At 44.5% G+C, this 12,570-nt stretch overlaps 1 protein-coding gene across 2 annotated transcripts in view; it reads right to left on the bottom strand.

Annotated features, from left to right (window-relative positions):
- Nucleotides 1–12,570, bottom strand: part of CRACD (capping protein inhibiting regulator of actin dynamics) — a gene marked incomplete at both ends in the record, with an annotated part of 95,594 nt that overhangs the window by 43,017 nt on the left and 40,007 nt on the right. For both annotated transcript variants that reach the window (XM_080924933.1, XM_080924934.1), the window contains one exon: nt 4,585–4,756. In XM_080924933.1, coding sequence (XP_080781059.1) covers nt 4,585–4,756 — 172 coding nt within the window. The remainder of the gene's footprint in view (nt 1–4,584; nt 4,757–12,570) is intronic.

Genomic DNA, 12,570 nt, shown 5'->3' with positions numbered 1-12,570 from the left:
TGCCTCCCATCTCTTTCTAAGAAATATCTACCCAAATCCTTTGCCTAGTCTTTTTAAAAAAAGTTTTGACTTTTTATTATGGAATTGTAAAAGTTCTTTGCCTGACCCCAATACAAGGTTTTTACCAGAAACACTACTTGCAAGTGTTTTTCTTCATTCTGTGGAGGATTTTTCATTCCTTGAACTCTCTATGTATAGGATATATCTATAGATATCCTATATACATTATAATATAGAGATATAGATCTCTCTCTATATATGATTATATATATATATATATATATATATTGGACAGGGTCTTTGTAGCCCAGGTTGGCCTGCTTGAATCTTTCAAACAAGCATGATATGTGTGCCTAAATCATGAGGATATTGTCTGTGTTTTCTTTTTCCCTCTTGCTTGTGACATCTTTCCCTGTTTATGGTGTAAAGTTAGCACATGTCTACAGAAAGACATGTAAGATTATCTCCTCTTCTGCTTCTCCTTCCCTCTTTCCCACATCCCTTGGCTTCTGGGGTTCTTGGAGGACACTACTCTACCTTTAATGCCTCATTCACTCTGGCATTAAAGTTTCTGCTTATGCCTTTACCATGATGGGTTCACGCCTTGACCCTCAGCTCTACCAAATCCTGCCCATTTTTCGAAGAAACACCTCAAGACTGGAGGCCTATCAGCTTCTGGTGGGCACTTGGAAATGCTGCAGTCAGGAGCTCTAAAATGGACACCAAGTGTCCAGGATGAACTGGAAGCGGAGCAAGAACCATCAGAGTCTCTTCCAACGGCAGGAAGCAGGCAGGCATCTGAGACCCAAGAGCAGTGGGACATCATGGCCCTAGCAATACTGTGGCCTCTCTGGGAAGTGGAGCATCAGATATTTAGAAACACCGTGTTTACTGTTTGCAATTGCTCAGGAAGTTATTATTTCTGTGACCTTGGGCTAGCCACGCTAGCCTCAGCTTTCTCACTTTCAAACTTGGATACTAAGAATCTTAGAGAGTTGTGGTAATCACACGAGTTCACTGATGCAAAAACACACATTAATGCTAATGATGTGTGGACACTTCAATAAATGCCATTGGATCCTCTCTATGAAAAAATGGTGTGTGATCAAAGAAACCCTGCTACATAGGACATCCCCCTTCTGTGCATGTCTGCAGTACTGGGAGAGGAAGGGCTGTTAGGTCCAAGAGCGACCTGGTATGAGTGAGATCCAGGCCAGCCAAAGCTACAGGAGACCTGTCTCTAAGCAACAAGAAGCATATCCCACTTCCTGGACACAGGACATGACTACCTGCTGCTATAGCTGGAGGTCTGTCTGCTCATCCTATTTACAAATGGGAAAAAATGAAAGCGATGTCTTCCTAAAATTATTTCCAGGTTACTGCTCGGTTGACAGACCTGTGGAAAGATTCAGAAATGAGTCTGAAGGTTTCTTTCCTTTTCATCTCCAAAACAGAAAGTGTTTACTGACACACCAGACTTCCAAGTCCCATCGGTGCACTCGTGAAAATGGTTAAGGTGGCGGATTCCATCCAGTGTTGTGGGAGCGTTTCCTGAATATTATTGGGGTTACTCTAAAAATCTGGGAGGCTGAATCTGTGTCCAGGGGCTCAGGACCCAGGAAGGTGGGATTTAGCCATTAAAGTTGCTGGAATCTAACAGGTCGGACACCAAGCATCTATAGTTCTAGAAATGTCTGTGTCCAAGAGCAGCTCCTCACCAATCTGCTCCCTTTGACTGACATGGGTCGTCCCTTGGGGCTTTCAAACCTTTTGAATCATGCACACCTTTGGGAAAGTGAAGCCTAAACCATGACAGTTTTAAACAGTTTAATAGCATTTCCTTTGCTCATTAAATGCAATTAACAGCACATTCCCAAAAGTATGTTAAATAAGCCTTACAAATCAGCATTTCATAGGCTGAGGTAGCGGGTGTGTTGAGAGTTCAAGGCTAGGCTAAGCTACAGGGTGAGAACCAGACCAATCAACATCCTGTCCCAGAAACAACAATATCAGAAAGCAGAAGGAATAAATGTTACCTGTAAAAAGGGGGAAAGAGCCATTCTGGCAAATACGTGTGTGTGTGTGTGTGTGTGTGTGTGTGTGTGTGAGAGAGAGAGAGAGAGAGAGTCTGTGATTATTGATTACATATGATATAGCATATATTAGTAATTTCACTTAAGTCTATACAGGGCTTTTACTATGCTATGCACCATATGTGCAGGTTTCTGAACAAAAGCCAATAAAAAGAGCAGGTGTTGTTACCTAGATGGCAATGGAGTAGCTTAACCCGATGTGGAATTTCCCAAGATTTCTTAAAGCTTTAAGGAAAACCCTCAAGAAGTAAATGGGATGCAGAAGTTGAACGTGTCAGAGTCTCAAAGCAGTTCAACAGGACACGGGCTTCAAACCCGTGTGTTTTCAGAGGGCTACCTCTGCAAGGGTGGACTCTTTAGACTGACGCCTTTCCCCACTGGTTAAGTCTTGGCTCCGCGTCAGTAGCTGTACACCTCATTCTGCTATGAGGTGAAAAAGACCCACATTCATGTTTCGCAGCATGAGAAGCTGAAAGGAAATCAGTGGACCACAGTCAGCTTCGTGGTAACGCCCACACCGCGGCAGACGGTTTGCTATGCTTTCCTTCCTCGGAGTTTTATTACTCTAAAGGAGAGCAATTAAAACCGACCATTTTCTCATGTGATAAAACCGATGGGAAACAAACATAGGCTTGTCGAGGCAGAGTTAGCGCTGGTCACAACCTAGCGCTGCGGTGGACACCGTGCGTCTTAGCTAACATGTGCTGAGGGGGAGGGAGTGGGTTGTGACACAAATAGTTATCTACTAGAATTTTCTTATTGTCACACACTCTAAAGAGCATTTTAATCTTTTTCGTGTGTTAGGTAAGTCAGGCGCCAGCACTCGATAGGAGGCTGAATAAAAACCTGGTCCCTCAGTGAGACAGAATGTGGACGGGGTTACAGACCACGATCCCGCAGGGGCCCTCCTCGCCAAAAACAGCCTAGAGTGGACGGCAATGAAGAGAACTAAGAAAGTCAAGGAGACGAGACCCAAGGTCAGCAGCCACCTCAATGTCGGTATTGTTAGAATTTCAATTATCCGATGCAGACACCCAGAACCCTAAACCACAAGATGGCAAAGAGACAAAAGCAGCCGACCCACCAGTGAGAATTCATCTGCTCCAGAGGCTGAGCAGGGCGGGGCTGAGAAAATGCCGGGTCACCAAATCTGCCATCATCCGGTTTGGTCATCCAACAAGAATAATGAATATGAGATTCCAGCAATCAGAAATGAACAGATTGAAGCTGAAGACCTTAAGTGCTTGCTTTTGCCTGTTGACCAGATTCGCTACAACTATCTGCATTATTTATGCAGTGTGGGGTTTTTATTATTTTTATCTAAAGATGCCTCTTTTTGGTAATGACAAATGTATTTTTTTAAGGGGGGACAAAGAGCCTGGTTTTTCTCAATACACCTTTAACGGCTTTTAAATTGTTTCATATCTGGCCAAGTTGAGATTTTTAAGAACGTCATTTTTAATTTGTAATAAAGTTTACAACTTTTTTCCCCCAAAAAAGTCAACAAACTGCAAGCACCTGTTAAATAAAGGTCTTAAATCAGCAAACAAACAAACCTGGTTGCTGAATTCAGGAGCCAGCCCAGTGAGAAACAAGCAAAGTGAAGGTGTCGCTAGAACGCAGTGTGTTCTTTGTTGAGTCAGGGAGAGGCACTAGTGAGCAAGCAAGACTGAAGACATCACACCCATGTCAGGATGGTTTCCAAAGGCACTGCCAGCACTCAGGTGACAAAGGCCACACCCCAACCCCCCATTCCCTTAGTTTTAAGATTATTAATCAGATGTGTAGTACCTGTGCCTTAGGAAGGGAGAAAGAAGTGGGGAGGGGGAGGGGGAAGGGGAAGGGACAGAGACAAAGAAACAGAGAGAAACAGAAAGAGACATGGGGAGATGGACAGACACAGAGAAAGGCAGGAAGGGAAGAAACAGACAGACAGAGAGTGATATAGAGGCAGAAAGAAAGAGACAGGCAGTTAAGAGACAGGGTGGGGGAGAGACAGACATACAGACAGACAGCGGGGTGGGGGGGGGGAAGCGGAAAGGAAAAGGATGGAGAAAGGAGGAGAGAGGGTAAGTAAAAGTTAAGATGCCTGCTATGAAGAACACCTTCCCAAAGCACTAGAAGCTTCCTGAGGTGTGACAGGTGGCTTTGCTGAGCCTCAGAGATCTGTATTCTTGCAGCAGGTGTAAGCTCTAGACTGCGGATGTCTTTTCTTTGCCAAGTAATGGATCGTGGGAACTTGGGTCTTCAATCAATGGACCCCTGTTGAGCCCAGCCAGTAAAGTGCCACCCTCTTCCCACAGTGAGGGCGTAAGAACACAGGCTCAACCCCCAAGGTGACTTCCCCACCCAGCACACCAGGTGCCGCCCAGGTGGGACACCTCTGTGATACTGTCCCTCCACTCCAAACCTAAAACCTGACCCTACAGGTGGTTTTTTTCCTTACCCTGGGACTCTGCCAGAGACATGCAAGGAAAGGGCGAGCTATTACCTCAGGTTGTTCTCCAGGGTTTCCTCATCCGAAGAGAAGGTCCCATTGCTGGCACTCTCGGAAGAGTGACTCTGTCTCCCGGCCGCTCCCTCCCGAGACAACAGAGTGCCTTTCTTTTTCTTTTTGCCAAACAACTTCTTAAAAGGCTGGAATTTGCCTCCCCTCTTCTTGTCTGTGAATTACAAGATAAACACACGGCTGCAGTTTCATAGGGTTGTGTCCCTGACTAGGAATAAATTACCACTCAGCCACTTCTGGCCAAGAGAGCCAGGGCAAAGGGCAGCCAGAGACCAAGCCTGCTGCTGAGAATGGCAGGGCCACCCGGACATCAAGGTGCACAGTGAGGCAGGGCACAAGGCACAGGCTTGATGCACCTTCTGAAGATCTAGAAGATCAAGAGGAGGCTCCAACTCCAAGGCCAGGAGGGCAGCCCTCCCTCCCTCCCTCCCTCCCTCCTCCCCCCTCTCTCTCTCATTCTCTCTCTCTCTCTCTCTCTCTCTCTCTCTCTCTCTCTCTCTCTCTCTCGAACACGCATGCACACACACACACACACACACACACACACACACACACACACGTGTTACATGAGGGTGGTGCTTCCTTTCTTTAACAAAGCTGATAGTCAAGGTAATCTTCTGGGAGGAGCTGTGAATGGGTGAAGTCCATACCATACAGAGACTTTCAAAACTATACAACATAAAACCCCAATCATTCTGGGACATAAGCCTTGTCACATACAGAAGATAATGGTTAACTCCTGGCACAAGCGTCACCACATTGCCACTCATGACCAGATGGCCCTTGATTAGTCCCCATATCTCCTTTCAAATTTCCCAGTGAAGAGAGCCCAAGCAGTTGCTGTGAACCCATTTTTATATATCACTGCTTCTTCCAGGGTTAGAGCTCGCTGCTAAACTCTGCTGAAGATGCTGTCGGCAGTACCTCCCAATCTGCTCCTTTGGATACAAATTTCTCACCCCAGTTCTATGACGGAACAGAAAGTATAAACCGTTCTCCACCAGAAAAGTCCCATTTATCATCTCTTAAGAGTTTCTCAGGAGGTAGTCTCATGACCATCTTTAAAATGGCTTCACCTTCACTACGCCGCCGCTGCTCCAAGGACCTGCAGGGAAGATCAATCTCTACGATGACTCTGTGGCATTACTGAATATTATTAGTGTCCCTGTGGTGGGCTTTGCCCATGGGAAGTGGCACCATTAGGAGGTGTGGCCTTGTTGAAATAAATGTGGCCTTGGAGGAAGTGTGTCACTGCGTAGGTGGCTTTGAGGGCTCCTAGTGCTCAAGTTCCATCCAACGCAGAAGAAAGTCTCCTTCCGGCTGCCTTCAGATCGAGATGTAAATCTCCGAGCTCCTCCTCCGGAGCATGTCTGCCCGCCCTCTGCCACACTTCCCACCATGATGAAAATGAACGGAACCTCTGAAACTGTGAGCCAGCCCCAATGAAATGTTGTCCTCATTTTCGAAATGCATGCTGTACTTCCTATCAGAAATATCTTTATTAGGTTTAGGAGTTCATCTTACGCTTATTTTACTATTAAATGTGTGAGTCTTCTTTCGAAAAGAAGGTCCGTGTTTGGCTTGTGTTTAGTCAATTATGACGGTGAGACCTTATGGGTGTAGAGCATAAACTCTTTAAAATCATAGCAAGAGTTATAAATTCTTACTTATTTGAGTCCCCCGATTTAATACTATAATATTAAGTATTAAATATTAATTATTAATAAATAATAATATAAAACCTATCCACCCCAAAGCTAGTTATAACAGCTGTAATTCCCTATAGACCTACACATGTGTTTATAAACATCCATTATATAAACCTGGGACATCAAGCGACATTGGAACATTGGCTCTATCGATTCAGTTGGTTTACGGGCACACAGCCCCTGGTAGCCGCTATTTTCTTGACAAATAGTAATTCTTCTGTTAATATTTTTCTGAGGCAAGGATGGGGCACCAATTACTTGGGCAGTTTCACAACTCTGGCAAAACCCAGCACACACCCCCCAAAGCTAACACAAAACATCCTGTGCACCCTGCCACTCAGAGCAGAGCAGAGCAACAAACACAGATGTGTCTGGGACGGCATCTGAGGATTTTGCAACACAGACTTCACTGATCTTGGGTATCAAACAACTGGGAAAAGAGGAAGGAGAATGCTAATTACTAGTAACCTGTGGTATTCAATGGCTAGAGACACAGTTAGTGATTATGTGCCTGGGCTCCAAAGACAGGGGTGTTTGGCTCAAATCCTGATCCTGTCCTTTACCAGCATCTCCCTCCCACACTCTCTAGATTCTCGGGTTCTTTAAGACTGAGTTTATGGGTGAGCAGCAGGGTGCCATGCTTCCTAATATTCCAGCATTTTCCACTTTAATTTTTCATCTGGAAGACCTTCTGGATGCATACATGCTGCTCTAAGATCACAATAATATACATTCTCAAAGTCCTGAATTAAATTAATTTATTTTTATTGTCTAATAATAACTTAAGGGTGTTTTTTCATTTAAAGAAGTGCCCATTATCCACCATTTCATAGACATCATCACATACAATCAGAGGCCTACATCACGGAAACACTAGTTTATATAGATGATCCTAAAAAAATTAAAAATCACCTGGAAGGTTAAGCAAATAGGATTCTTTTCTCTGTTTTGATATGGATAAAATTTTTACGTGTTTGCTTCTAATCTTAGAATTATTAAAGCATCTAACTTCTCCGCATTGTGTTCTAGGGCATGTCAGCAACTCAGAAAGGGGTGGGAGAATTCAGTTTAAGCATTGTCAAAAATGTGCTGATCGGAGGTTCTCAGAAGTTGGCACCAGGTTCCTAAGGTCAGAGCATTGGAGATTCCAGGTAAAATAAAAATGAAGTGCTCATCTTCTCAAAGCGGCTTAAAGAGTCCCTACTGTGCTATTACCACCGCTTTCCACGGAGCAGAGAACAGGCAGCGCTTATTCAGAAGCTTATCTTGAAGTCTGGTTGGATTAAAGAAACTTGACTTTGTCTTTCTCATGTTCCTCATGCCTTCATGCCTCTCCCTTCATGCCCCTCCTCCTTTTCACGCCCCTCCGCTCATGCGCATGTCTTTATGCCCTTCCCTTCATGCCCCTCCTCCTTTTCATGCTCCTCCTCCTTTTCACGCCCCTCCGCTCATGCGCATGTCTTTATGCCCCTCCCTTCATGCTCCTCCTGCTTTTCATGCCCCTCTCATGCTTCTCTTCAAGCCCCTCCTCAAGCCCCTCCTCTCAAGCTCCTCCTCCTCCTCAAGCCCCTCCTCCTCAGTTACTGTGTAACCCAGGTTGGTTTAAACTTGTGACAATCCTGCCTCTGCCTTCCAAATGTTAGGATTACAGAAACTGCTTCCTGTGGGTTTCTCTAAACTCATTTTAATAGTTATTATTAATCTTCCTTTCTTTCCCCCGCCTCCCCTTTCCCACTTCCACCCCCTCGACCATTTGCATGTTAGGCAAATATTCTACCATTGAACAACATGTAGACTCATTATGTCTTTTAGTTTCTCTAAGTACTCTTACATCACACACAGACACACATACACACACACAGACACACACACACACACTGCCTTCTTTCTTCTAAACTCCAGTGCACAGAGTTAACTGAAACATTTGGAACTTCACTGGTTAAATAAAATTAATGTTTTATGTAAAACTTCTGCAGACACTGACATTTAAACAGTTGCATTAAGAGATGGTATACAGCAGTTGTCTGGATCTCAAGATTCTAACTGAAGGAATTTTCTTACCCTGGGGCCATCTGAACACTTTTGGAGATGGAACTTCCATATTTTAAAAGATAACAGAACATACCCTGTGGTGCACAGGAACTCCATGGATACCACATTTGTACCAGACCCCACAGTCCTGGGACATTTCAGTCGCGACCAAGGAGCTGGCAGCATGTCACCTGGACTCCACACCACAGGGCCATAGATGGCAAAACCGGGAGTAGTATTCTATCCTGGGAAGTAGTGGGCTGATGACCCGGCAGCTTGCCCCGTTACAAAAGGAAAAGAGAGCAGCTTCTCGTTTTCCAGGGGAAGCAGGGTGGGCAGAAGGCATTGGATGCCATGTTGGAAGGACAGCATTGGGGTCCCCAGAACTAACAAAAGACAAGAGATAACAGGGAATGCCCTCACTTCTCTCTGCACCTACAGAATCCAACACATTGCCTGACGCTCTGATAGTACCGATCATTTGTTCCTATCCCTTCAGGGCCATGTTCTTTCCCAGGCACAGAGAGGTTCAAGACAGCACTGAATAAACAACACTGTTTTTGGAAGACATCAATATTCATGAACTCACACCAGCCTTACAAAGGCCTCTAGATGACGGACCATGTGCATTTCCTGCAGCACAGATAACAAGAGGGTTCCTCTACACTCTTGACCAGTCCCGAAATCTCACCTGCTTTGAAAAATGGAAATTTGTTCCACCTTGATTGACAGATGCAATCTCACCCCATAAGGCATACTAGGCGAGTGCAGAAAAGTGCACCTGGCTGAACGAGGTGTGTAGAGCTAAGATGAAAGGAACACAGAAGAACCCCAGACATCTAGTACAGGCCTGTGAGAAGATACAGATGATTGTTGCCGGTTCCCATCTAATCTCAGACAACTCTTCTATTATGTTACTACAGCCTTCTCAAAGCTGCAGGTTTCAAGCAAATGTCCTCAAGCAAATGTCAGTTAGTTCATCCATGTCAGATTTACTATGTTTAAGTCAATCAATCAATCAATCTATCTATCTATCTATCTATCAATCCATCTATCTATCTATCTATGTATCATCTATCTATCTATCTATCTATCTATCCATCTATCTCTCTATCATCTATCTCTTTCTCTTCTTTCTATCTATCTATCTATCTATCTATCTATCTATCTATCTATCTCTTCTATCTATCTATCTCTTCTATCTATCATTATCTATCTATCTTCCTATCTATCTATACATAGATGCATGTGCCACACATTTAAATAATATTATATTCATATATCTATATCATTCATACACACACACACACACACACACACACACACACACACACACACACACATATATATATATACTCTAGAGGGTCTCGTCATGAAGCCCTGGCTGTTGTGGAACTCATTAGTTTTGTAGACCAGGCTGGCCTTGAACTCACAAAGATCTGCTTGTCTCTGCCTCTCAGGTGCTGGGGTTACAGGTTTCCTAATCATTTATTTATATCTGCACAATTTTTCTACATTTTAAAATTAGGCTTCTATTAAAATTAAGGTTAGAGTTTACACCTTAACTCTTAGCACCAAGCCTGGGGTAGTATTTTATAATTCAACACATTATTTTTTGGAAGACACCAAATTTTATTTTCTGAGAACTAGGAAGTTGTCATTGACCCTGATTGTGTGTGTGTGTGTGTGTGTGTGTGTGTGTGTGTTTCAAGTCAGGGTTTCACACTGTAACCTTCTGCCTCCATCTCCTTAGTGCTGAGACTATAGGGGAAACCCTGGGATTCAGTGACAGGCTTTTGCTCACTACCTGGGATTTGTTTTAGTAACACATATCAGTTTAGAACAAGTCTAAGTCCAAAATCACCTGGTGAAATGCCTTGTGTTTACCCAGGTCTAAGGACCTCCTTCACCACAATGGTAACCATTTCTGTTTTTTGTCTTGTTTATTCCTCAAGTCCAGGAGTCTTACTATTTCTAGCATTTTTCTATTGGTCATAGTGCCCTTTTATACATGCTTCACTAGTCACAAGGGAAATCAGATATTTAGAAATAGCAACAGAGGAGGCAAGAATTTCTAATGGGAAGCCTCAGTGTTTGTATATATATCTCCCACACTGTGTTAGGTGTGTGGGTGGCGGCTTCTCTCGCTGCCAGTTTCTGCTGTTGGAGTTTCAGAAGGTGAGAGCCAGTGTGGGATCCACTGTGAACTGAGGCCAGCTGTGGAGAAGCCGACTGCGACCTCTACCTGGGGCAGGACACACAAATGTCATGATATACAAGGGCAGATCACATAAATCCCATGCTGCACAGGTCAGAACATGAGAATGCCACGAAGCTCCACGAATTGCACACGAAACAATTGTAGGGTCTGTTCTGGGTCCAGCTGGTCAGATTGATGGATAAGACAAAATCTGCAAGGAGGGGCTTCAATCAAAGAATAAAACCAGTGGGCAAACATCTGCCTACGATGTGTGAAAAGAACTAGCTCAACCTCAACTAAGAAGGTCTGAAATCACCAGAGGAGCTGCAATTCAGAATCACAGACTGAAGCCACTGCCTACAGCTTAGTTAAACAATATCAGGTAACCCGAGATTATAGATTGGCCAAGTTGACACATCAAAATGATCATTAGGCTCCACCCCCTTCCAATTTGGCATCCACATCCCCATCATCCTTAAATAAAGCTGAATCTCAAAATAAAGGCAATATGTGTGCAGACGTATGATATCCTACCCACATCTAAAACCATTTTATCACACTGGTGGCCACTGGTCTGTGTGAGGTAAAGGAGAAAAATTCCAGGCTGCCCAGGGCTCTGTTGGGAAGCACTTTGGAAATGGCATCTTGACCTATGCTGGCCGAGTTTCTTCAAAACACGTTTACTTCCTGTTTCTCTCTTCTCCCACTGCCCAAGCTCCCTCCACCCCCCACCGGGAAGGACCACAGGAATTCCAGAGGACCTCAGCAAGCAGAAGTTCCCTCCTGGACCTCATATATCCCAATTTTGTCACCTAATTCTGGCTGGAGACTGGGGGTTCATTTTGTGCTTTCTGCGTAGGTTCTGTTTTTCTCTTTATTGAGTCTGAGAAAAGCATGAACTACATTTTGTTTCCCTTTTCTTAGCAACAAGGAAAAATTTTTATTTCACGTTGAAGAGACACCGAAAAAGAGCCTGCCAGTCTCAGGATCTAGGGCGAGCCATCTTTCCTACTTTGTAGTCACTGAGGACTTTAGTTTCTCCTGCAAGTGCTCTGCAGATGTTCAGGGAGGTAGTTCTGAGCTGCCATCTGGCTGCTGGGATTCTCTGGAAGAGCAGCCATGGGGCTTTTAACTGCTGAGCCATCTCTCCAAGCCCCTAGAACCTGTTTCTTTAGAAAGCTAAGCTCGCTTAGCTTACGTCCGGCTTCCCTCACTGTAACTTCATCCAACACTCATTATATTCACTACACTGCCTCTCCTCCTGCTTGCTGGATAGATTATGCTGGCTTTGTAACCATTGTGCGTTTTCAGCAAAATAAGTGACCTTCGGCACCTGGGAGAGGCCACAGCGGAATCTGCAAACTGGCAGAGAGGCTGAGTCATTTAGCACCACTTCTGTGTGTCAGGCTCCAGGACCTTACTCTAGGAAGGAAAAACATGCTGATTTTTTCAAGAAGAGAGTCACAGTCTTAGAACTCAAATGTCTGTGTCCCTGTCATCCTGCGTTACACTTGGGCCCGATGCAACGAAGCTGACAGTAGCTAATGTGCGACCTTCAAAATCTGGGCAAATACGTAGACCTGCCGTGATGGTCAACTTGACAGGATTTAGATTTGACTAGGAAGCACTCATCTGTGTGTGGCCATGACAGTATTCTAGAAAGTGCTAGGAGACCCATCCTGAATATGGGTAGCAGCCCCCACAGGGTGGGGCCCTACACCTAAGACAAAAGAAAAAAGAAAAGGAGAAAGTGAACTGAGTACCAGTCCTCATTTCTGTCTGCTTCCTGCCTGGAGCTGTAGTGTGGTCAGCTGCCTCCCACGCCAGCTCCAACAGTTCCCACAACGGCCTATGCTTTCCAACTGGGGCACAACAACCTCCTCTCTCAGCATTGCTCTTAGAAGGCATTTGATAAAAGAAAGTAAGACATTCAAGTTCAAACACACTAAGACAGCAGGGCTTGTAGTAACCATTTTGGGCTCCTTTAGGGGCAAAGTCTGATGGGCCATAAACATACTTGTGTTTATG

Source organism: Micromys minutus (genome assembly GCF_963924665.1).
Source record: "Micromys minutus genome assembly, chromosome: 1".
NCBI lineage: Eukaryota > Metazoa > Chordata > Mammalia > Rodentia > Muridae > Micromys > Micromys minutus.
Note: the sequence above shows the minus strand (reverse complement) of the source record. Positions and strands in the feature narration are given on the sequence as shown.